At 37.1% G+C, this 25272-nt stretch overlaps 1 protein-coding gene across 3 annotated transcripts in view; it reads right to left on the bottom strand.

The window, feature by feature from the left end:
- The window catches only part of PRKD1 (protein kinase D1), a 334673-nt gene that overhangs the window by 49220 nt on the left and 260181 nt on the right, over window positions 1-25272 (bottom strand). For all 3 annotated transcript variants that reach the window (XM_073800594.1, XM_033851225.2, XM_033851226.2), the window contains 5 exons: window positions 8499-8709; window positions 8279-8356; window positions 6273-6477; window positions 1842-1965; window positions 235-312 (listed from right to left, as the gene is read on the bottom strand). In XM_073800594.1, the coding sequence (XP_073656695.1) occupies window positions 235-312; window positions 1842-1965; window positions 6273-6477; window positions 8279-8356; window positions 8499-8709 (696 nt within the window). The remainder of the gene's footprint in view (window positions 1-234; window positions 313-1841; window positions 1966-6272; window positions 6478-8278; window positions 8357-8498; window positions 8710-25272) is intronic.

The following is a 25272-nucleotide window of genomic DNA, read 5'->3' as shown; positions in this document are numbered from 1 at the left end:
CACATGGGGCCAGAAGTATTCCACAGGGATATTTGAAATTCACAGATAACTAACATGGGGTCACAACCTGATTCCCCCCAAATGTGTAAACTACAGAGAAGAAAAAATATCCCTTGGAGCAAGCTCCAAAAGAGTCATGTCTGTTGGATGTATTTTGTATTTCTGATACTCTACATTCCCATGAGAAAGAAAGAGGGGGTGTGAAACTTCAGTCAAGGAAAGAGCCACCCTTACCTTGTAGTACCTGCTTCCTGTGTCATTTTGAAAGAGGGTAATACATTTGCTATCCAATCTCCAATAGTGCCGTTTCCGCTGAAACAGAAGTTGGATTTAGTATCTTTTAAAAACTTAAAAAATATCCAAGATAGATAAAAATCAAAACATTTTCCCACTGGGGACATCAGACTCGATGGTGGAAAGTGCATGGGCTTTGGACCAGGAAGACTGACACTCAATTTCAAGACTCTAGAAGATGACTACTCAGCAAATGTGTGGTGAGTTTCTGTGTCTACATCCGAGAGTTATGAATAATAAAGGAGATGATGTGTTAGCACCCAAGCGGTGCCTGGCACTTACTGAATGTATAGTAAATAGAAAACTCCATTTTAAAATTTATTTGATGGCTTGAAGAGCTAAAAGTGGATTTGTAGCTGTAATAAAATAAAAAGGCTTAACAGGAGATACAATATTTATATATTCTTATTATTTTAGAACATAAGGCATGCCATGCTGATCCAGCCAGGTATTCTGGCTTCCATTAGAGATGGAAGAGCTCTGACTGTTACAGCAGAACTAAAGAATGTTCTGTAGGATGGCAAGGTTGACTCCATGGCATCAACTTAACAATACCAGGAGAGTGCATCAATAACTCGATTCTCTCTTAAGCTCACTGCAGATCTAAACTTCTATGATTTGGTGATCAGGTCCTTGTGTGTCTGTATGTGTGTATGTGTTTCTTCTTTTTAGGCCAAAATGCCCTAATACTATTCTTGGTCTCTTCCACACCTATCTTAGACCAGTCAAATACACTAAATATGCTTCAAATATTTTACCATGTCTAGGAAGGACTGGATAGTATTCAGTTGAGTCCTACAGTAAGTCATGTAAATCTCCCTCCAGAAGGGAAGGTCGAGATTATAGCTAGAGTGATTAGGTTACAGATGTCCATTTATCTAAAAAAAATGATAGGAATCCTATAGCTAGGGGGTGATGAGGAAAACACTACCAATAGCTGAGAAAGAAGCTTAGCACTAAATGTCAATTAGCTTAACTGAAACATACATCAAATTTTTTTCTCTCTTACACACAAACTCATTCATCAACTATTAGGAAAATAAGAAGTAATGAACTACTCAGACTATATGAAAAAATTAAAATGTGTTGTCTTTTATCTAATAAAATATAGGATTCCTGTATTTCTGAATAGGTCAGTTTTTAAGTGAACACCTAAGGATTTAAGAAGTATATAATAGTTATCATCGTTTCTTCTCTCCCTAAAATGCAGTGTTTCAAAAAAAAAAACCTGAATCACAGAGGAGTGCTCTGAAAGCAAGCCTGTAAAATGACAGGCAAGACATTCAAGTTGTTTGGAAATCATCTCAAGTAATGGAGGGAAATGAGTGTTTCCCTGAGATTGCTGTCTACACTTTTTTCTAACTCCGTTGTTAGCTCAACTACTTGGGACACTCAGTGACTGTGAACGTGCTCCCCCAATCCGGTGCCCTGCCTGCACTGAGGTCTGCTCCTGGTAACCCAGACATCCCACAGTGTTGACAGGGCATCAGCACCTCCTCTAATTAAAGCTTGCAGGGCAAGAGAAAACTTCTTGCTGTGGATCTTACCAGTGTGTCCTTGCTGGTGTAGTGGACCATCCATCCTTCTTTCATCACCGTGCTGCTTTTCCTCTTCGTGTGTTTGACAGACTGCACTACTCTCATGAGTGGGATATTGTTGCTTGTTGATGGACTTGAAAAGTCAAAATATTTTAGGGAAGAAATGTTTTTAGATACCGATCTTTTTTTCCTGCATAAAACCTTATTTCAGCTATTTCAAAGTGAAAGTCAAAAAAAATTTCATATTCCATTTTTAGTGAACAGTACTGCCAGAGTACCCTAGTTCAGAATCTGGATTACTCTGAAGGGTGATAGGCGCTTGATATGTACACCTTAACAATCCCGAGGGAGGATAATAAGCTCCTCGGTTTTCAGGTTGAAGTGCATGGTGCTCAGTTTTGGGGTGAACATTGGGTAGATTACAGTTTTAGTGTATTGAGGCCACAGTATTCAGAATCACACGTGAACGCTTGCTTGCTACATATTACAGCCATAATATTAATCGTTTAGAGATAATATCAGTTACTGTGAATTTCAGTCTCTCTCTGGATAATTTCACAAAAATTAGCATCTGCTGTTGAAACTGTCTTTTAAACAACTATTGCTCATGGAATTATGCCCATCCTTCATGTCTTTCTTTCTCTGTCTTTTCTGTCTCTGTGTCTTCCTCTCTCCTTCACTGCCCCCAACCACAGGCCCACTGCCCACACCAATCTTTTGATACTAAAGAAATGTACACCTTTGAAAGACGGTGGGGTCATAAGACTAATATTTTCCAGTATTTAAAAAATATTTTTCATGCTATTGAATGGAATAAAATCCAATTATTTTATTGCTCTCCTCTCATGAACAATTTCAGTCAGTCAATGAATATGGTATTTGTAAAATGGACACAAAAGTTTGAATACACTTTATAACATAAATCAGAGGTCTGGAAACTATTTTTGTAAAGAGCCAGGTAATACATATTTCAGGCTTTGCAGAATACTTAACTTTGTCATTGTGGTGCAAAAGCAGACACAGCCATAGCTATGAACGGGCCTGGCTATGTTCCAATAAAACTTTATTACAAAACAGACAGCAGCCTGATTCGGGCCATAGTGTGCTGACCACTAATATAAAAAATGGGGATCATCTACAAATCAAAAAGTACAGATAATTAGATGACAAATATGAAACTCCACACACTTCTGAAATAAAATCAAGAACAGTAAGGTCCAGACGTATGTGATATCCGTAATAGGGACCAGCTATAAAAATAGATGGTGTCAGGGTGGGAGGGAGGGAGACGCAAGAGGGAAGAGATATGGGAACATATGTATATGTATAACTGATTCACTTTGTTACAAAGCAGAAACTAACACACCATTGTAAAGCAATTATACCCCAATAAAGATGTTAAAAAAAAAAAAAAAATAGATGGTGTCCGCTGAGGTTGATCCCTGATCTCTGTATGTGCACACAATGAGCTTTTTTTTTTTAACGTCTTTATTGGAGTATAATTGCTTTACAATGGTGTGTTAGTTTCTGCTTTATAACAAAGTGAATCAGTTATACATATACATATGTTCCCGTATCTCTTCCCTCTTGCGTCTCCCTCCCACCCTCCCTGTCCCACCCCTCTAGGTGGTCACAAAGCACCGAGCTGATCTCCCTGTGCTATGCGGCTGCTTCCCACTAGCTATCTATTTTACATTTGGTAGTGTATATATGTCCATGCCACTCTCTCACTTTGTCCCGGCTTACCCTTACACAATGAGCTTTGAATGAATATTAACTTAGTAGTAAATTTGTCATTTGCACATACGTGTAACCCTTACATGGAAAAGAAAATGGGTCAAAGAATGAGGCAATACCAGGAAAGGATGCAAACTACATTTCTCCAAGGGAATCCCGACCTCCTAATTCCAAAGTTAGGAGTCTCCTCCATAGTACACAGCTCATTTATAAACAAATTATAGACATACCTCGGAGATATTGCAGGTTTGGTTCCAGATCACGGAGATAAAGCAAATATGGCAATAAAGCGAGTCACATGAAATTTTTTTGGTTTCCCAGTGTATATATGTTATGTTTATACTATACTGTGGTCTACTAAGTGTGTAATAGCATTATGCTTAAAAAAAACAATGTATCTAGCTTAATTAAAAATTAGTTTATTGCTTTAAAAAATGCTAACCATCACCTCAGCCTTCAGGGGAGATATAATTTTTTTGCTGGTGGAGAGTCTTGCCTTGTTGTTGATGGCTGTGGACTGATGTGGATGGTGTTGGCTGAAGGCTGGTATGACTGTGGCAATATCTTAAAATAGGACAACAATAAAGTCTGCAGCATTGATTGACTCTTCCTTTCACGAATGATTTCCCTGTAGCACGCAATGCTGTTTTATAGCATTTTACCCACAGAACTTCTTTCAAAATTGAAGTCAATACTCTCAAACCCTGCTATTGCTTTATCAACTAAATGTATGTAATATCCTAAATCCTTTGTTGTCATTTCAACAAACTTCACAGAATCTTCGCCAGGAGTAGATTCCATCTCAGGAAACCACTTCCTCTGCTCAACCCTTAAAGTTTTATCATGACATTGCAGTCACATCTTCAGACTCCACTTCTAATTTTAGTTCTCATGCTATTTCCACCACATCAGCAGTTACTTTCTCCATCGCAGTCTTGAACCACTCAAAGTCATCCATGAGGTTTGGAAACAACTTCTTCCAAACTCCTGTAAATGTTGATATTTTCACCTCTTCCCATTAATCATGAATGTTCTTAATGGCATCTGAATGGTGAATCCTTTCCAGAAGGTTTTCAGTTGACTTTGCCCAGATCCATCAGAAGAACAGCCATCTATCTATGGCAATGATAACCTTACAAAATGTATCTCTTAAATAATAAGACGTGAAAGTTGAAATTGCCCCTTGATCCATGGGCTGCAAAAATGGATGTTGTGTTAGCAGGCATGAAAGCAACGTGAATTTCACTGTCCATCTCTGTCAGAGCTCTTGGGTGACCAGGTGCATTGTCAGTGAGCAGTAGCATTTTGAAAGGAATATTTTTTTCTGAGCAATAAGTCTCAACAGCAGACTTAAAATATTCAGTAAACTCTGTTGTAAACAGATATGCTGTCATCCAGGCTTTGTTGTTCCATCTACAGAGCATAAGTAGAGTGGATTTGGCATAATTCTTAAGGGCCCTAAGATTTTCAGAATGGTAAATGAGCATTGGTTTCAACTTAAAGGTTACCAGCTGCAGAGTCAGCCTGTCCTTTGAAGCTTCGAAGCCAGGCATCGTCTTCTCTCTAGCTGTGAAAGTCCGAGATGGCACTGTCTTCCAATATAAGGCTGTTTCATCTACATTGCAAGTGTGATGTTTAGTGTAGCCACCCTCATTTATTGTCTTAGCTAGATATTTTGGTAACTTGCTGAAGCTTCTATATCAGCACTTCATGCTTCCCCCCCTTGTACTTTTATGCTATGGAGATGGCTTATTTCCTTAAACGCCGTGTAAATCAATCTCTACTAGCTTCAAACTTTTCTCCTGCAGCTTCCTCACCTTTCTCAGCTTTCACAGACTTGAAAAGAATTAGGATCTTGGTCTAGATTAGGCTTTGCTTTAAGGGAATGTTGTGGCTGGTTTGACCTTCTATCAAGACCACCGAAACTTTTTCCTTCAGCAATAATGTTGTTTTGCTTTCTTATTTTTCACGTGTTTGCTGAAGTAGCACTTTTAATTCTATGAAGAACTTTTACTTTGCATGACAACTTGGCTGACTGTTTAGCTCAAGAGGCCTAGCTTTTGGCCCATCTCAGCTTTCAACATGCTTTCCTCACTAATCTTACTTATTGCCAGCTTTTTATTTAAAGTGAGAGACGTGTGACTCTTCCTTTCACTTGAACACTGAGAGGCCATTGTAGGGTTTATTAACTGGCCTAATTTCAATATTGCTGTATCTCAGGGAATAGAGAGGCCAGAGGAAGTGGAGAGAGACTGGAGAACGGCTGGTTGGTGGGGCAGTCAGAACACACACACCATTTATCGATTAAGTATACTGTATTATACTGGCCATGGTTTGTGGTGTCCCAAAACAATTACAATAGTAACCTCAAAGACTGCTAAACACAGATTACCCTAACTAATATAATAATAAGGAAAAAGTTTGAAATCTTGTAAAAATTACCAAAATATGACACAGAGACACAAAGTGAGCACACGCTGTGGAAAAAATGGCACTGATAGATGTGCACTACCCTAGGTTGCCACAAACCTTCAATTTGTAAAAAAAACGGAATACCTTTGAAGTGCAATAAAGCAATAGGACGAGGTATGCCTGTGAATGCACACTTGAAGTTTATAACAGATAAAAATATCAAAGAGCTTTAAAAAGTACATACCACTTGGGGTTCCCCTGTTTGGCCAAAGCTGGGGTTGCAGCCCTCACCTGATGGTTCTGTTGGAGTCCTCGTGGTCTGGGTCTGGATCCTGCATCTCCCCACTGTCGTTCTGGCACTCTGCCATGACCATCTCAGCATCTTGGACCATTGCCTCTTCCATGTCATCCATGAGCCCACTGTTTCTTTCACTGTCATTGTCATCGCTCCCTTCTTCCATGACTACATCAGACTCTGCCCCAGGGCTAAGCAAATCTAAAAAATTGTTTTGTGCCCATGAAGATAAGCCTGGAATCCTGGAGCCAGGACTTAAGAGAAAGTTAGGCAATCTTAAAGCAAATCAACTGGAAGCCCTAAAAATATAGTTATGTGAAGAATTTTTCTTTTCTTTCACTTTCCTTTTAAATTTTAGTTCATAGTCACCTGAATGAATGAGAGGATGAATATATAATTTTACGAGCAGATGCTCGTTTTTGTGCCCCTAAGCCTAAAAGCATGAAAAGTCATGGGAAGCCTTGGAAGGAAGCCAAGGGTGAGACAGAAACAAAGTGCTAGGAAGCAAAGTGATACCAGGCACCAGTGAAGAGGATACGAATCTTATTTCAGTAGTACAGCCCTGGTGGGAAAAAGAAATACATGGGAGGATGTGGGAAACTTTGACATGCAAGAACACTCAAGGTCACTGATTCTTGATATTCCAGTAACTTTTAAAATCATGGATTCTAATATATGGTCACATAAGCCTAAGATATTTGATATTCGAAGTAATACTGAATCCTGTCATTATATAGTTGATGGTAATGTAGTAAATTATAATTACTTACTAAGGCAAAGTACTTACTTTAAAGTTAGAAAACAGATTGATCAGAGACCCTAGCCTGCCAAGCTTGGAAAATGCACATTTTTCCAGATTTTTCTGACTGTATGGAAAAATGCAATTTCAAATTAATCAACATAACATAAACTACACTGTTTCCCTTTGGTTCTAGTTATCAAGTACACATTGACATTTCCTGGGCCTGAACAAAATCAATACCATATGCCACAGAAAGCGGGAAGATTGCCAAGCTTTTGAGTTTGGCAGCTAAGTCATGCATCTTGAAGCCAGAAACGACTATGGGAATGTTTTCCTAGAGAGCTTTCTCTTCTTCTTCTGGAGAAGAAAGTTGGAGAACATACATAATCACTTGTTCTTCAGGATTTTAGCAACAGAAATACTCAACCTGTTTCTCCAGTCTTTTATCACCAGTTTTCTTCCCAGAGGAATCAGCAAACTGATAACAGACTGAAAATATAACACAGTCTACTATCTATGGAAAAAGTCAGCCTGGGACACTAAGTCAAATATTTTGGTCAGAATCCATCAGGAATTCTACCAGGGAAGAAAATGAGAGCTGTTCCTTTAGGACATAGCGTTTTTCTTAGAATTCCTTCAATCTTAATTTATACAATTAAAGTTTTCCCAAAGGAATATTCCCCAATATAGAAAAGGATATGTAGTTTTTAATTGTCTAAATTAAAGTTCCTTTTATTATTATTAAAGATGCGGGTTAACAAGCACATACATAATGAGAATAGTAAGCAGGTGGAGGAAGAAAGTTGTAACTATTTCCTGGTAGGTCAATTTCTGTGATTCTTCCCTTCCTTGACAGACAGGGAAGAAAAGTTAACTTCTGTCTCAATGCTGGGAATGAAAAGGATGGAGGATGAGACTGATAGCTATAACTGGGAGGCATTCCAACAATTTCTACGCTTCTGAATGAACTAGAATAGGTGTAGAAAAATAAGAGAGCTGGGGAAGAAATCCTGGATATCCAAGTTTTCAGTACTAGCTGGTTCACCATGTAAAAATCAAGAAAATCTCTGGTCTTTATCACAACGCAATGATGGGTGCTTTTTTACAGTAAAGTAGGACAGAGGCCGTAATTTACTTTGGTTTGGGTCACGAGTATCTGAATGGAAGAAATTAAAAGTAAAAAAATCCCGCTAAGTCCTAACTGACACATGCCTTAAGAGGGAAAAGAAGCATAGATGTGACAGCTGACCTTTTACCTACCTCCGTTAATGGTCACTTCGCCAAGGCAGTTGTTGGGTACTTTTGGTGCACAACGTTTATGACAGTTGAATCTGCAATCTAATCACAATCATTTTAAAAGAAAACAAATCAAAACCAAGGATGCATCAGAAAGAGAAGGTGTGGGAAAAATAGTCATTTCAAATAGGTGAGGCTCAAACTTCGGCGGTTGACAAATACTTGGTGGCAAGATCGTCCTTACCTTTGCACTGCAGGCCCTGCCTGAAGAGCCCCTTGAGAAGCTTCTTGCAGTACTGGCACACAGTGGGCCGGGTGTAGGAGTGGATGACGAAAGTGTGCGGCACTTTAACTTTGGACAGCAAGATCTTGTCGAGCTGGATGGGTCGTCCAATGTATGACTGGGAATTCGACCTCTTCTCTCGACCAATGAATGACTCTGATGGTGACTTTTGCTATACGTTTGAAAAACAATAAAGGACAATAAGATATAAGAGACTATCTGATTTATATATTTTTATTTTCATTTTTTTAAATTTTATTTTCCAACAAAAGGTCTCATGTATTCATTATTGAGCCAAAGCACTAGTGCAGAAATACTGACACAAAGAGAAAAATCATTTTCCCAATAAAGCACATCCAGCTGTTCATATAGTAGTGATGTTCTCAGAGTGATATGGTAAGATGCAAGTGACCCTGACACAGCATAATATATTTGTGTATTTTTAAATTGCCTTTTATTTTACTATTGTATTTAGTGGTTTGATCCTTAAGAATGTGAGAGGAATAAACTAAAACTATGTTTCTGTTCATTAATGTCATTTATTTCCCCTTAATTTCTTTTCTGAGTTACTTTATTTTTAAAGTATGAAAAGAAGAGAATTGGAGATCAAACTATTTGAACCTTACTTCTAGGACTTTCAAATAATTTGCAGCTTTTCAATTTCATTAGTTTAATGCAGAAATATAAAGTTGAAAGCAAACCAAAAAATCGTTCTTAATCCCACTCCATATATTACTTCATTGACATTTTCTAAAGTTTTACATATAGGAAATGCAAGCAGTTCAAGAAGATAAAAAATGAAAAGCAAATTCCCCCAATCTGTCCAATCTAGTACTTCATATGAACAGGGCCTACAGCTTCTTTGGATTCCCTCCAAGAAAAAAATGAATATAATTTAAAATTACTCCTCAACCATAAAAGTAAAGGGTTAAAATTATACTATCATTTATATAATTGAAAAACATAGTGACTACTGGATTATATAAGACACACAAATATTAATGTTTCGGTTACAATTATATCTCTGTGCACTCTTGTTTCTCATTTTGTAATTAATCAGCCCAGTACATAGATTAAAAAAAATAAATGAAGTGAAGTAAGTCATAAAGAGAAAAAAAACATCGTATATTAACGCATATATATGGAATCTGAAAAAGTTGGTATAGACGATCTTATTTACAAAGCAGAAACAGAGACACAGACACAGAGAACAAACATATGGATACCAAGGGGGAAAGGGGAGATGGGATGAATGGGGAGATTGGGATTGACATATATACACTATTGTATATAGTATCATATATACACTAATGATACTATGTATAAAATAGATAACTAATGAGAACCTACTGTATAGCTCAGGGAACTCTACTCAATGCTCTGTGATAACCTAAACGAGAAGGAAGTCAAAAAAACAGGGGATATATGTATACGTATAGCTGAGTCACTTTGCTGTACAGTAGAAACTAACACAATATTGTAAGGCAACTATATTCCAATAAATGTTTTTAAAAAAATAAAATAAAATAAATTTAACTGTGTTTACAATGTTTTTGAACAATTTCATGGTATCTCTTGATATCATGGAAATGTACTTGGGAATCATCAGGAAAAATAATCATTGGAATAAAAGAACTGAATTACTTTTTAACAGTTATTATAATTATATATCTCATTTATTAAGCTCTTAGCTTAGTATTAACTCTTAATAATCACTGTGTTAGGCACCTTACAAGACAGGCCTGGTTATCTATAGTTGAGGATCTAAGCTCATAAAGTTTAAATATACTCTTTTGGGTCAAATGCTAGTAAACAGTGGAGCCAAAACATGAACCTACACTTGTCTGCTTCTAGAGCCCTTGTATTATCACATTACTCAGTTAATTTCTGATTTGAAATAATTACTGATGAGAAACAAATCATATTTACAGACAATTTCCATCCTTTTCAATGCCTATCTGCATCAAAAGGTAATACCATTTATTACCAAATGGGAAATTTTTGATTTGCAGATTCACCAGCTGCAATAAAAAGAAATTTGAGATGAGGTTCTACTTAGGGATATTATGTCTACAGTTACATTTATAATTTCAATTCCATAAAATAAAACTACAAAGCATAATTATTCTGGAAGGGCTCAACTCTTGCAGAGAGATCTAGGGCACTTTTAAAGATGAGCCAAAGGTTTGCCAAACCAGAATCATAAATATATTGAAAAAATATCTTCAATGGAATTGAATTTTACTGGAAAATAATTAAATTTGTAGGGTTAGGTCCCTGCTTTAACTATATCCAATGGGCCAGTTTTAAGCATACACTAAAATGAAAAGTGATATTTTTCCATAGTTGGAAAGTTTCAACACTCAGAATAAAAGCTGACGTGATGTCACACTTTCTTAGCAGACTTAAAATGTTCTCAGATTTGGAAAATCATATGAAAAGTTGACCAAATCACCTTTCAGTTACTTTCCTTAATTAAAGAGACCTAATTCTTGGCTGTGTTAACAAGGCCAGTTTAATGTAGGACTACTCAGTATACCATGGGGCAAATTCACTTAGAAGAGCAAGAAGCAATCTGATAAAACTGAATGTTTTCTTTTCATCCAACATGATAACATTCACATAAACACTGCCATAAACTACAAGAACCAGAATTATTCTTGAGAAGTCATTTCGTTTATTACCTTCAAGGCAAGATTACATAAGGAATTTTAAAACGTTACACGAGTTTAGGGAAAAGAAATTGGCTGTTACTTTGTGGCCCAGAGTCCTTACTTGTAAAACAAACAGAAAATTGTAAACAAACAGAAAAATAAGATCTTATGAAACAAGGCCATTGACCTGTAATATAAATTTATATTTATAATATCTATCTATATATCACTGTTTATATAAATGTTCAAAAACCATCATTTCTGGAATCCTGCTAATTATTCCTTCCAATAATATGAAAGCAAACTAAATGCTTCTAAGGCTTTTCAGAATCAGTGATAGAGTTTGATTAATAATTCATATTCAGTTACTATTTTAAGAAAGTTACTAGTTGTAATTTCAATTTTTATGTGAAGTTTTATTTGAAGGTACATACATCAGAAATCCACAATTACAGTATTTTTGTTTGATGCATCAAGCTACAGAGTAGGCGAAAATTCAGAAATTAGTAATTTTAAATGAAACGGAATGGTTTAAAAAATCTCACTGATCTAAATCCAACTAGCTTGGACTTTAAGATAACTTCAATGTGAAAGTAGACTTAGCAAGTCAAAGGGTAATGTTGATTTAAATAACAGCTTTTATGGATGTTATGCATTATTATGCAAAGTAAAGAGATATGGTATCATTGTATTTCTTCATTAACTTCATTTTATTTTTTATTTATTTGTAGATTTTTATACTTAATTATAATATGTATAGAACTTTACAGTTTTAAATAAAATCTTTCTTTAATTCTGGTAAAGAGAAAACTCTCTCTTACCCATTAACACTAGTTTTACTAGGTTAACTAAATGGTGTTTAAATTCATTTCCACTGTTACTTGCTGCTCCAGTTTGGCACTGTGTGTTTGGTGAACCTGGGCAATCTGCAGAATGAGTGGTTTTTTTTTTTTTTTTTTTAAGGGAACAGGGAGGAAAGTTGAAATGTTTTGGAAAGGGAACAGCAACATTTTGTTTCATTCTGCTTCATTATTTTGTGCAGGACAAAAACTGGCTCAAAACTCTGAACAGCTATAAAATTCTCTTCTCTCTCTATAATTATGGTAGGCACTTGCAGGAGGATGTGCTTCTAAAAATTTACATTTTTACATTAGCCACTGGTCCTATGAACTGTTCTCTTCCTGAGTGGAGGAGTTTGGATCACATTACAGGTGTGGAACTTTTGTGAGAACTGACATCACTGTACAATATGGTATTGGGATGGATTGATGTAAATGATGTAAATCGGATTTGGCAAATTATAGATGACGAAAAGTATAAAGATCTCTTGTTCTCATTGTAAGAGGTATCACATCATAGATGAGAGAGAATACGAGAACAAAAAAATGATGAAAGCTGAATTTAAAGGCGGGATTAGATATTAAATAAAGATTATACAGATTACACTTTTTTTAAAAGACTGGTGTCCTGAAGTGTAACATCCTCATGCTAACAATATTTCATTTGAAATGACTGCCAAAGTTAAAACTATATGCACTGAACACCTACTTACAGAGGCAATGCATCTTGCTTTTCTAGAGACTGAATCTGTTTTTTAACCTGGTGTATTAAATTGATGACTCAGCAAGTTTGGAACCATCCCAGGAAATGACTGGTTAGATTACATTATGGAAACTCCAACTGCCAACACATCTTTAAACATTCAACAGGACCATGAAACAATTTCCCAACAAGGTATATTCCACTTCACAGTTCAAAATGAATTCTCTTTATTAGTTAAGCTAGAAAACAGAGGGGAAAAATGGCCCTTACTTGTGGTTTCTTGTTGTCATTTATGGAAAAATCAAACATAAGACTTCCTGAGAGATGAAAGTCACTGTCTAAAAAACAAGATTCAAATAAAAACTTCTCCACTATTAAGATATTTATGTTTATTAACTAAAATCCATTTCACAGACCCATATTGGGGACTGGATTTGGGGTGACATAAACTCCCCTTGAATCAAAGAGAAATAGAAAAGTAGAGAACACTTTAGCATACGTGTTGACATCACTTTTTGGACTCCTCATTTTTGGGACTCTTTTTGGTCTTAATCATAAGCTCCTAAGGGAAGGACACAATAAGCTCCTAAGGGAAGGACAACGTCTTAATCATGTTTGTCCTCTGTTAATGGAAAGAAGTGCCTGGTAAAGATAAGTAATAAGCATTGCTTGAACTAAACAAAAATGAATGTCTTCAAGCAATAAATGCATGCAAATAATGGATGAGACATTTCAATAGAGATGTTCAAAATACAGACTGTTAATATAAGCTTTTAAAAAAATTTAGTATTACATGCACTGTAACATTGACACACTTGCTCTACAGGGTTTCAATTTTAAGTGAGTACAATTGACTAAGGAATGTTTTCCACTGGAACTGTTCTCTGTACTTGTCTACCTGCTCCTCGTCCCTACCTGGCATCTCCAACATGAAAACAAAATCTGTCAGAACCCTTTTGCTCTGGAAAGAGGACAGGTGGCAAGCTCAAATATCAATAATACCTGTAGGCTGCTAATACTAATGGTGTCAGGGATGCAATAGAGAATGGTGGAGACTACAGTAAATCGGAGAGGACAGGCTCGGTTGAAAAGGGATGGATCAAAGACTGCTAATGGCTGTGAGTATGAAAGCCCTATGTTTCCTGACCTCTTAGTTTTGCAAAAGAAGCAGAAGATCTAGCTGCTTTATGAAATAACTCTATTTCTCGACATTAGCGACTCTTGAAAAAATTCTGAAACGTTGTGCCAGTCAACTGATTTGGGGAATAAATCTGGTCATGGGGAGTCTGAGACCTCTGAACTAGATCACGACATAAAACACTTTCTATAACCTTTGTAGGTGCCAGATTCTTTTCGTAGCACTTTACATTCATCAACTCATTTAAACCTCATGACCACCAGGTTTTTTAAAGATAAGGAAACTGAATCATAGAGAGACTACATCATTTGCCCAAGATCGCACAGCCTGTAGAAGCAGAACTATGAACTAAGGTATTCTTTTCTTTGTTTTTGCGGTACATGGGCCTCTCACTGTTGTGGCCTCTCCTGTTTCGGAGCACAGGCTCCGGATGCACAGGCTCAGCGGCCATGGCTCACGGGCCCAGCCGCTTCGCGGCATGTGGGATCTTCCCGGACCAGGACACGAACCCGTGTCCCCGGCAGGCGGACTCTCAACCACTGCGCCACCAGGGAAGCCCCAGGTATTCTTGTTCCAGATGATAATAATGATTCCTCTCTTTATATAGCCTCTCCCAGTTCTCACATCCCCTGGTTTTATGCTAATATAAAAATAGAAAGTATTTTCTTCCCTTCATTTAAGTCATGAAGGAAGAGTTCACAGGAAACAAGAAAAATCAAGTAATAGTATGTTCTACTTGCCAAAATGCAAAGTGAAAATATTGTGAACCCCTTAACCTTGACCTACAGAAGAGACTTTCAAGCGACTTGTCTGTGCCCAGAGGATAGCATCTGAGTCATGCATGTTTTCTAGAACATAATGATTAGCATAATACACAGCCTCTATTGTATAAGTATCACTCAGTTGCCTGCCAACTTTCCTGTTCAGGTGCTGTTATGCTTAAAAGATACCAGCACAGCTATGTGAAACACAGCCAACCAAACATTAATCTTTTACTCTAGAAGTTTTATGATCTGGCATTTTTTGATTATCAAAGAACTGTGCAGAATAGCACCTTGTAACAGTTTGCTCCTACTGCCATCCAGATGGATCTATGTAATTTAACAAGTGCTTACTGGGACAAATCCTACCTAAAGGCTCAAGTCAGATGCTACAGGACATACAAGGACCAGTCTCTGTGCCCAATGAGTTTACTATTCAATAGAATTCTGGACACAACATAACTGTTACTATCAACAACATGTGCTCTTCCCTTCTATAGGCATAGATGGTTCTGTCTCATTCTTCAGATTCCAGGTCATATATCACCTTCTCCAGGACGCCTCCAGATCACCTCACTTCCTGCCCACATCCCCTCCACTCTGTGGTACTCTCTGGCACATCATCACGTCCCCTCCAGAGCCATTACTGCAGAGCACAACTATCTTATTTACCTCTTTGTTTATTAGGTTTTTACTGTCTCCCTTCAGTAGAATATAAGTTCCATGAGAAGGGGAACTTGACAATTTTGTTCATCACTGTATCACCAACTTCTGGAATACTGCCTCACACAGAATAAGTGCCCATATGTATGAAGGTTCGAAGAAAAGATAAACCACTTCCATGATGGAGATAAAGGGGTCATTCAGAAAAGGAGTTTCCTGAAGAAGAGGCATTGGGTGTGGATCCTGAAGTGAGTCTTGCCATGCAATGACTATGTTGACTATTACTAGCAGTTAAAATTCTGTTTAGGACAACTCAGTCCTCCTAATCTTCAGACTGCCTAGAGATTTCTTTTATACACTCTGAAACCTGTTTATCCCACTTGGAAATGATTATCGAATGCCACCCATTGTCACTGCTAGTAAAACACGGCTGTGAATGCTTAGTCTGAGGCTATTTTACGAAGCAAAAAAGAAACAATCGACTTCTGTCAACAACACTGAGATGAATATTTCACCTCAGACATGGGGAGTCCAGGATTTCCCAGCACAGAGCAGTTCTTGGGCAACAGACAAGTTTGAAGAGCCCTGGGAATTGAGGTGCACATACGAACATGCGAACATGGCATGTTGCCATGCCCTGTAGTTCGCTGAGTAGAGCTACGGTGTTTGGCGAGTTTTAAATTGTTCAGTGCTATTCTGTTACAATTCTGATTCTACAGGCCTTGAACTACCTGCCAAGTGTGCCAGATAAATGAGTTTGGTTCCTCAGTTGGATACCCTAAATATGTAGCATAAATAAAATCTAATCAACACCTTTTCATAACAGTGAAAAGGACTGCCACAGAGCAGAAATAAAAAAAAGTGTGCCCCCTGCTTAGTGGTGATGGATGCTGTTTTACAGTGGAGAATCCATTGTTAATGTTTGCAGCAATTTGTGAAAGATTTCATAGTAACAACATATATAATCTCTTATTAAAAATACACGGTGATCTGGATTTGCTGAGTGCTGAAGCAGTCTTAGAAGTTACATTAACTTTTATACTGCCTCACTCTTCTTAAGTAAACAGAAATGAAGGATAAAGGAACCTTACTATTTTCTTAAGCAATCCACCTTTTCCAGGGAAAGCACTAGACCCCTGGAGAACTTGTTACAAATTACAATGCACTGTTCTTTCAAAATGTCAGTTACTGACATCTTCCAAATCTCTGGGTTCCTGGAGGAAAGGGGAGACATAATACAAGTACTGGCTCTCCTTATCCTTGAAGGCAATGCAACCTTAACTCCACACACCATACACTCATAAAATAAAAAAGCATTTCCGCTGAGGAAGAAGATAACTCTGCATGTCAACAAGTTGAGGGCTTCGACTGTCATATAGAAAGTGAACTGGAAGGTAAGCAGATCATGTGGAAAATTCAAAAGTGATTTTAGGGACACATATTCTCATGGTATTTAACCTTGACTGAATTGACAGGTGCCTGGCCTCGGTTTACGAGCTAACGGGAAAGCTGAATGAAATAATCTAGAAAGAGATTTTCCCAGTGATTACTGCCTTGGAGCTTAGTAGTTATGATTGGTGAGGAATTTAAGGAGCAGAGACTTAAATCTGACAGGCCTGGCGTGACATTAGATGGACACAGATAGCCACTAAGCATATGCCTGTTACTGGTCACTGGGTGCGTGGGGGGGTTGCTTTGCATCTTAAAGCAGAGAGCAATGTTTTGTGTCTTAAGTCATGGCAGTGCAGAGTGTTACGGAGGCCAAGGTACCTTCCCGATGTGAGTGCAGGCCCTTCAGGGACTTCACTAAAGATCCATTTGTTCCAAAGACCTGTATGTTTGTAACTGTGGACAAGTGGTACTTGATGTCCTCTTCCCCAGTGGAATTCATGAAGAACTCTCCAGCTGTGTTCGTACTTAGAATTACACACCTGGAAGTCTATGTTCAGAACATGAAATAATAATGTACAGATGACAAGCCAGACAAATTGAATGAAATCAGGCAACAGCTGATTAATAGCACATCAAAGAAGGCCTCACACTCTTAATTTTACTGATGGGCTCCTTCCCGACAAACGCACCACTGCACATACTCTCTTCTGCCTCTCAGGAGGTGGAAAAGTGCCAGTTAAATAATTCTTGGATGTCTTTTCCTCACTGGAAGTATACACTGCCAAGGTTTGAATTTAGAGAACTAGTCTGTACAATCATCAAAAGAAATCTTGCAATATCTGGCTAACGTACTGGATGTCATGGTTCATATTTAAATGGAAAAATGACTTCTTAATTCAGATGAATCACCAGGATTCCTGGAACTCCAGAACACAAGCATAACAATTAAAGTGTCTACCTCTAGATAGACTTTTGCTACTTTGGAAAATATCCTGGTAAATATTTATTGGGCCAGAAATTTCACCATAGTTTCATTAGAAATAAACTTTTTCCCCAGTATTTGCTCATTTGAAAAGAATCTGCCTTAACTATTATAAAGTGTATCAGGATCATACCCAATTACAGATAGGTAATGCAATAGTGGTATTCTCTTGTCTTTACTTATTTATTAATGAACAGAAACAGCAACTGAATGAGTCATTTTGGGGGGAGGTTTTCTAGGAGAGTATGCAGACAAGAGTTCCTTTTACTACAATACTTGTCTGAATTAAATGTGACTCAGGAAACTCTATAAAAAATAATAGTGGTTTATGGAAAAGTATTATTTAGAAAATACGCACCCTCACATAAAAAGGTAAACTGAATATCGTCCAAATTTTGTAAAAACTAAAGGATGTGAAGGGTAAACAGTCAAACATAGAGAAAGCTTTTGGAATGAGCAATGTATTTCCTAATAATATCTTACTGTAAGGCAGTCTGACTGTTAAGAATTACCAAGAAGACTAGTCTAGAAGCATTTAATTTCACCAAAAAAAAAAAATTCTCTCTAGAGCCTCTTAACTTCAAAGCTGTAATAGTAAATGCTTCCTTAAAGACATTTAAAAATATTTAAAATAACTTCAGTAAAGTTCTTAAATTTTAAAAAAACTCCATAAGGCCTACTTAACTTAAAAAAATATTGTGTCATCATTGTATCCTGTTGTTGCAAAGGACACCAGTGTCTTTAATTCTGCTTCATTTTCTACCTTGACTTCAGCTCATTTACGTCAAGAAAAGACTATTCTCTTGAATCATTTGAAAAGAATATTATGTTTAATCTGCCTACATTGATTTATTTTCAATAGTATTCCATGTAGAGTAAGATAATGAGTGAAAATGTTTTCTCTGTATTAAAATATCAGTATGGGAAAAAGCCATGAAAAACACATGTAAAACTGAAAATATACTTCCATCACAGATTAACAGATAGAGGATTACTATCACAATATATATTCAATTAAAGACCTAAATGTAAGGCCAGACACTATAAAACTCTTAGAGGAAGACATAGGCAGGACACTCTGTGACACCAATCACAGCAAGATCCTTTTTGACCCACCTCCTAGAGAAATGGAAATAAAAACAAAAATAAACAAATGGGACCTAATGAAACTTAAAAGCTTTTGCACAGCAAAGGAAACCATAAACAAGACAAAAAGACAACCCTCAGAATGGGAGAAAATATTTGCAAATGAAGCAACTGACAAAGGATTAATCTCCAAAATATACAAGCAGCTCATACAGCTCAACATCAAAAAACAAACAACCAAATCCAAAAATGGGCAGAAGACCTAAATAGACATTTCTCCAAAGAAGATATACAGATTGCCAACAAACATATGAAAGGATGCTCAACATCACTAACCATTAGAGAAATGCAAATGAAAACTACAATGAGGTATCACCTCACACCAGTCAGAATGGCCATCATCAAAAAGTCTACAAACAATAAATGCTGGAGAGGGTGTGGAGAAAAGGGAACCCTCTTGCACTGCTGGTGGGAATGTAAATTGATACAGCCACTATGGAGAACAGTATGGAGGTTCCTTAAAAAACTAAAAATAGAACTACCATATGACCCAGCAATCCCACTACTGGGCATACACCCTAAGAAAACCATAACTCAAAAAAAGAGTCATGTACCACAGTGTTCACTGCAGCACTATTTACAATAGCCAGGGCATGGAAGCAACCTAAGTGTCCATCGACAGATGAATGTATAAAGAAGATGTGGCACATATAGACAATGGAATATTACTCAGCTATAAAAAGAAGCGAAATTAAGTTATTTGTAGTGAGGTGGATGGACCTAGAGTCTGTCATACAGAGTGAAATAAGTCAGAAAGAGAAAAACAAATACCGTATGCTAACACATATATGTGAATCTAAAAAAAAAGGTTCTCAAGAACCTAGGGGCAGGACAGGAATAAAGATGCAGACGTAGAGAATGGACTTGAGGACACGGGGAGGGGAAGGGTAAGCTGGGAAGAAGTGAGAGGGTGGCATGGACTTATATATACTACTAAATGTAAAATAGATAGCTAGTGGGAAGCAGCCACATAGCACAGGGAGATCAGCTCGGTGCTTTGTGACCACCTAGAGGGGTGGGATAGGGAGGGCGGGAGGGAGATCCAAGAGGGAGGAGATATGGGGACATATGTATACATATAGCTGATTCACTTTGTTATACAGCAGAAACTAACACAACATTGTAAAGCAATTATACTCCAATAAAGATGTTAAAATTTTTTTAAGTTTAAAGAAAAAAATATATATATATATTCAAAGCAACTCAATAGAGAAAGAGACAGGCAATTCACCATAGGTGAAATACAGATGCCCAATAAATATATGAAAAGTTGTTTCTCTTCTCCAGTAAAGAAATCATATTTAGGAATAGAAATTATTTTACCTATCTATCAAATTTGTGAAAAAAAAAACCTTTTAAAATACTGATAAAATCGATTGTTGGGAAGGCTATGATGAAATGGAAACTCTCATACACTGCAGTCAGTGAAGTCATAAATTTAAACTTTTACATCCTTTTAAAGAACTAGTTGGCAAAAAAAAATGTGTATATTCTTTAGTCTACTTGGCTTCTAAGGATAAAACCTACTGGATTCATTCAATAAATACTTACTGAGAAACCTACAAATATGTTTACAAGTGTGCAAAAAATACAGACAAGGATGCCTATTTCCACATTGTTTAAAAAAAAAAAGGAACCAATCTAATCAATAGAGGACATTAAGTAAATTAATATATATCATTGCAATGTAATACCAGAAAGCTTTTACAAAAACACATTTCTTTGTTTCCATAGTGTCCATTCCTGCAAGTCCATGAGGGCAGAGGATTGATCTACACTTGTATACTTTTGCATCCTTGAGTCACAAACCTGAAAATATAAACTCTGACTAGGACATGCTGAACATGGCGCCATGACCAGGTTTCTCAAAACAGTTCTGCAACTCACAAACTGTCACTAGAATATTTCTCTGAAATACTGGTCAAATTTTATGACTAATTATCTTCCAGGACATTATAAAGAAAAGAAGAAAAGTTTGTTACCTTTTCAACAAACCAGCTATAAACAACTTCAAGAACAATAGCTTATGCAGAAAATGCATCTTGTTTCCCTCAGGAGCTATCCCGTGAAGGCCTGGCTGCCTTTAAGTTGTACAACTTCCACAGAAAAGCAAACTACCCTTCGGTCCTCTTTTACACCATCTGCTCCGATTTCAGTGCAGGAGAGGGAAGTGGAAAACGCTTCCCGCCCTTTTTTGGCTTTATTCCCAAAGGATAATTTGAAGGGAAAGATACTAGTCCACATCTAAAATTATGTCTGAACGGCACTGTAAATTACAAAATTTAAATTTACAAGAATATCAAAAATTATACTGACCTAGCATTCACCCCAGACTTTTCTAAGTACGGCACATTTTGAACTAGGATAATTTTTCAATCGTGGGAATTCACTATTATTGAAGCAGATCTCTTCATTTTACATCTTATGAATCAAGATATCTCGACTTGGGGCTTCCCCAGGGGCGCAGTGGTTGAGAGTCCGCCTGCTGATGCAGGGGACACGGGTTCGTGCCCCGGTCCGGGAAGATCCCACATGCTGCGGAGCGGCTAGGCCGTGAGCCATGGCCGCTGAGCCTGCGTGTCCGTAAACTGTGCTCCGCAACGGGAGAGGCCACAACAAGTGAGAGGCCCGTGTACCGCAAAAAAAAAAAAAAAAAAGATATCTTGACTTGTTAATTTTCTTTAACCCAGAACATGTTCTGGTTGTATTTTGATTTGCTTCCTATGTTAGAGTTACCTTAACAATACCATCTTAGAATGGACACTAATAATGGTATTTGAAATTTACAGTGTCATGAAAGAAAATAACAATATGTCAACTCTCAACTCACCAGAGGTACAGAAATAAGAAAAACGAAACATTAACAAGTCAACTGGTCAAAACAAGTTATCACAAGAAGAGCACTGTTGTATATCCTGCTTTAATGCTTGACTTTTCCATGTTTAGGTTATTAATTGCTTAAGATAGACAAAAGGCCAATTTTGGAGGGGGTCTTACTTAAAACCTTTATGAAGGAAATGTGTGGTTTTCCATATATAATTTCTTCTTGGATTGAGACCTTAATACATACACTAGTACCATCCTTTTAAAAAATAATTAAATAGACTGTGATAATACATTACGGATTCAAAGCTCCTTTCTTGAAAAGTTATGTCCTCTTCAGGCAGTCCTTGTTTTGTGCCTTATGGTGCCAACCAAAACTGCTGGATATCAGGATGGTGACCTCACTTGGCACGGTTCTATGGTACCTAGCATCAGGACACAGTTCCAGCATGCACACATTTCAGTTAATATGCTACCAGGTAAAGTGAGTGCTGACTGTGTTCTGTTCTATTCTCAACTGGTCTGCCCAGCTTCATAGAAAACACACCAATGTTATGGAATCAAGTAATCTGAGGGCAAAATTTTATCTAATAAACCAACTATTGGTCTAATGCCTGCACTGCTCTTTGTCTTCTTGAAGACTGTGAAAACTTAAACAATAACACCAGGAAAAGACAACCACCACCACCACCACCCATGGGCTTTCTGCAGTTCAACAGGCGGGATTCTGAGCTAAATTCTAACCTGAGTATTCTCATAGAGTCAATACAGATGACTGTCTGATGTTAATTTAATATTATAATGTTGGCTTGCAAAAGATGGTGAAGCACATTCCTAGGCAGAGTTAGTACCTACCTCAAAGCCAGGACTCAGAGGAGACTGAAACATGAAGTCGTAAGAGCAAAAAGCAGACAAAGGTGCAGAAAAGGGGAGGCAGAAGACAAGAGAACCGTGTTATTGGAGGAAAGCAATGCATGTTACTCAATAATATTATTAGCAAATAATAGATATATTTTCAAAAAAAAGCAAAATGTGATACTAATCAGTCTTTGTGGCACAGAAACATCTGGGTTAGAAACTACTTTTTAACATTTCAATGGAACTACAGACACTAAGATTGCAAAAAACACAGTTTAAAGTTTTGAGTTGGTAGAGGTAAAGAAAATATCAACTTGTCACAGTGTCAGTGATGAAAGACGGTTCATTCACCTTCTTGAAAATAAATGAGAGTCAGAAAGAAGCATTTTGACCTTTAAGTGAAAGATCAGATTTTCTTCACAATAATTCATACTCTCAATGGAAAAAGAAAGAAAAAGGTCATCAAAGTAATCAAATGTGACATAGTTATCTGCCTGCAGGCAAGAATAAGTTGATGAATAATCAGTATCAGTCAGTGCTTTACAAACCTGAAAAGTCCAATAGTGGGTTAGAGTTTTAATGAGAGAAATATGTCTACAGTGTATTCTTTGCTCATTTTAGAGTCTTTGCTGCATATCATTGCTTTCTGTCTGATTTCATTTAAGGTTGAAATATAATTCAAAAGTAGAAAGGTTATGATAAATTTTTTTAAGAGGAGGAGTATCAATGAAAAATCTAAGAAACATTTTGGTTAAGTAGACATGCATCTGGTAATTTATGCTGAATATGTTCTTTTTCATCTCTGTTCCCTCAAGCTTTGTGGGGTAGCTCTGATAACTAGAAATTAAATCAAAACTGAAATACAGTTGACTCTTTTTCTTAACAAAAATGTATGATGGTGTTTTGAAATCCATGATATTTCCAGTGTTGAATAAACATTACACTTTGAGAAAAATCCTATTATTTGTTCTCTCAGTCCCTGCATCCTAATTTACAATCTACAGCTAACCCATTTTGTCAGAGACTTTGGAAAGGGATGTACATTTAGACTGAGGTTCTGCTAAAATTAACTGTTACCCAGTGATACCAGTTAGACCTCTGGATTAACAGGAAGCATGAGCAGAATTCAGGAGCAACAATTGCTCATTTGGCCAGACCCAAACATGACTTTGGAGGAGAAATTATAACCCTGTTTGAATGTACTTTTATAGAACATTTTCATACAGAGGAGGCAAAGCTTTCCCTTTGCGAGAAGAAATCAAATTTCCTCAATTTCCAAAATAAGATATTATCCTTGTCATCAACATACCTAATATCCAAAGCTCAGGGTTTTCCTCCAGTTTGTAGCCCTGAATGTCTTTATTCTGGGCTATCAGCAGAATTCAATTCCAGCTTAGTGCTGGCTTACTGCACGATATTTGAAGATGGTCTATGCAACATGCATTAATTGACTTATTCCTCTAAGTTACCATTTCTAAAAGTGCATGTTATTTTCCCACTAGGTATTCCTAGGTTTCCTGAGAAAAAGGGATTCCATAGTTGAGTCAGTTTAGGAATTCATTATTCTGATTCATTATACTGATTATTCATTATACTGATTTCATTATTGCAAGACTTCTGAGAGCCATAACTATGCTTAATGAATATTGTGATGTCCAGTACTTGGATGGACTGAGGAGTACTTCCCAATCTTATTTGACTAGGAGAAGGATTTTTTGCATAATATTTTATAGCACCATTATTTTAAAGAAAAAATTTTGGGGAACACACACCTCTGTATTTCTCCCTTGCTATCAAATTAGAATCACCAGAAATGTCCATAGGTCGCCAAGAAAAAGAGAGCCACCTATTCCTTTGGTAGTTGGTTGTAATATTTTACTAGAGCTTTGTTTTTACTTTTGTTTTTCCCTTGAAAGAAGATCACATGAGTCACAGTTGTGTATCTGTGGTGAAGACTACTGTAGAAAATGTTTATTATGTAAATGAATACTATATATATTAGGGTGATGTGCCATATTACTTTCATTTAGCACCCAAAGAATTTATGTTTCCTGTTACTGAATAATGTAATTTCTATAACCCCATTTTCTTTAAATTGACTGATAGGAATCTCAGAATTAAATTAAATTATTAACTTTTCTGATATAATATTTCATTCTTTTACCACATGACTTGGGATGAAGAAACCTAATGACTTTATAACTTGCTATTGTCATTTTAAAACCTTTTTATTGGGCTTCCCTGGTGGCGCAGTGGTTGAGAATCTGCCTGCCAATGCAGGGGACACGGGTTCGAGCCCTGGTCTGGGAAGATCCCACATGCCGCAGAGCAACTAGGCCCGTACAACTACTGAGCCTGCGCGTCTGGAGCCTGTGCTCCGCAACAAGAGAGGCCGCGATAGTGAGAGGCCCACCGCACCACGAAGAAGAGTGGCCCCCACTTGCCGCAACTAGAGTAAGCCTTCGCACAGAAACGAAGACCCAACACAGCCAAAAATAAATAAATAAATAAATAATTAAGACCACATATTAAAAAAATAAATAAAATCTTTTTATTGAGGTATAATTTATATGGAATAAAGTGCAGAAAATTCTAGGTGTACATATTGATGAGGTTTTACATGCACATATAAGCATGTAACCTCTACCCAGATCAAGATATAGAATATTTCCAGGACCCAGAAAGGCTCTCTCTTGCTCCCTCTCTAAGTGGGCACCTACGAGGAGCCATTATTCTGATGTCTCTCACCATAAATCAGTTTTTCTGGATTAGAACT

Source organism: Tursiops truncatus, chromosome 2, assembly GCF_011762595.2.
Source record: "Tursiops truncatus isolate mTurTru1 chromosome 2, mTurTru1.mat.Y, whole genome shotgun sequence".
Lineage (NCBI taxonomy): Eukaryota > Metazoa > Chordata > Mammalia > Artiodactyla > Delphinidae > Tursiops > Tursiops truncatus.
This window is presented reverse-complemented; position numbering and strand designations above follow the sequence as displayed.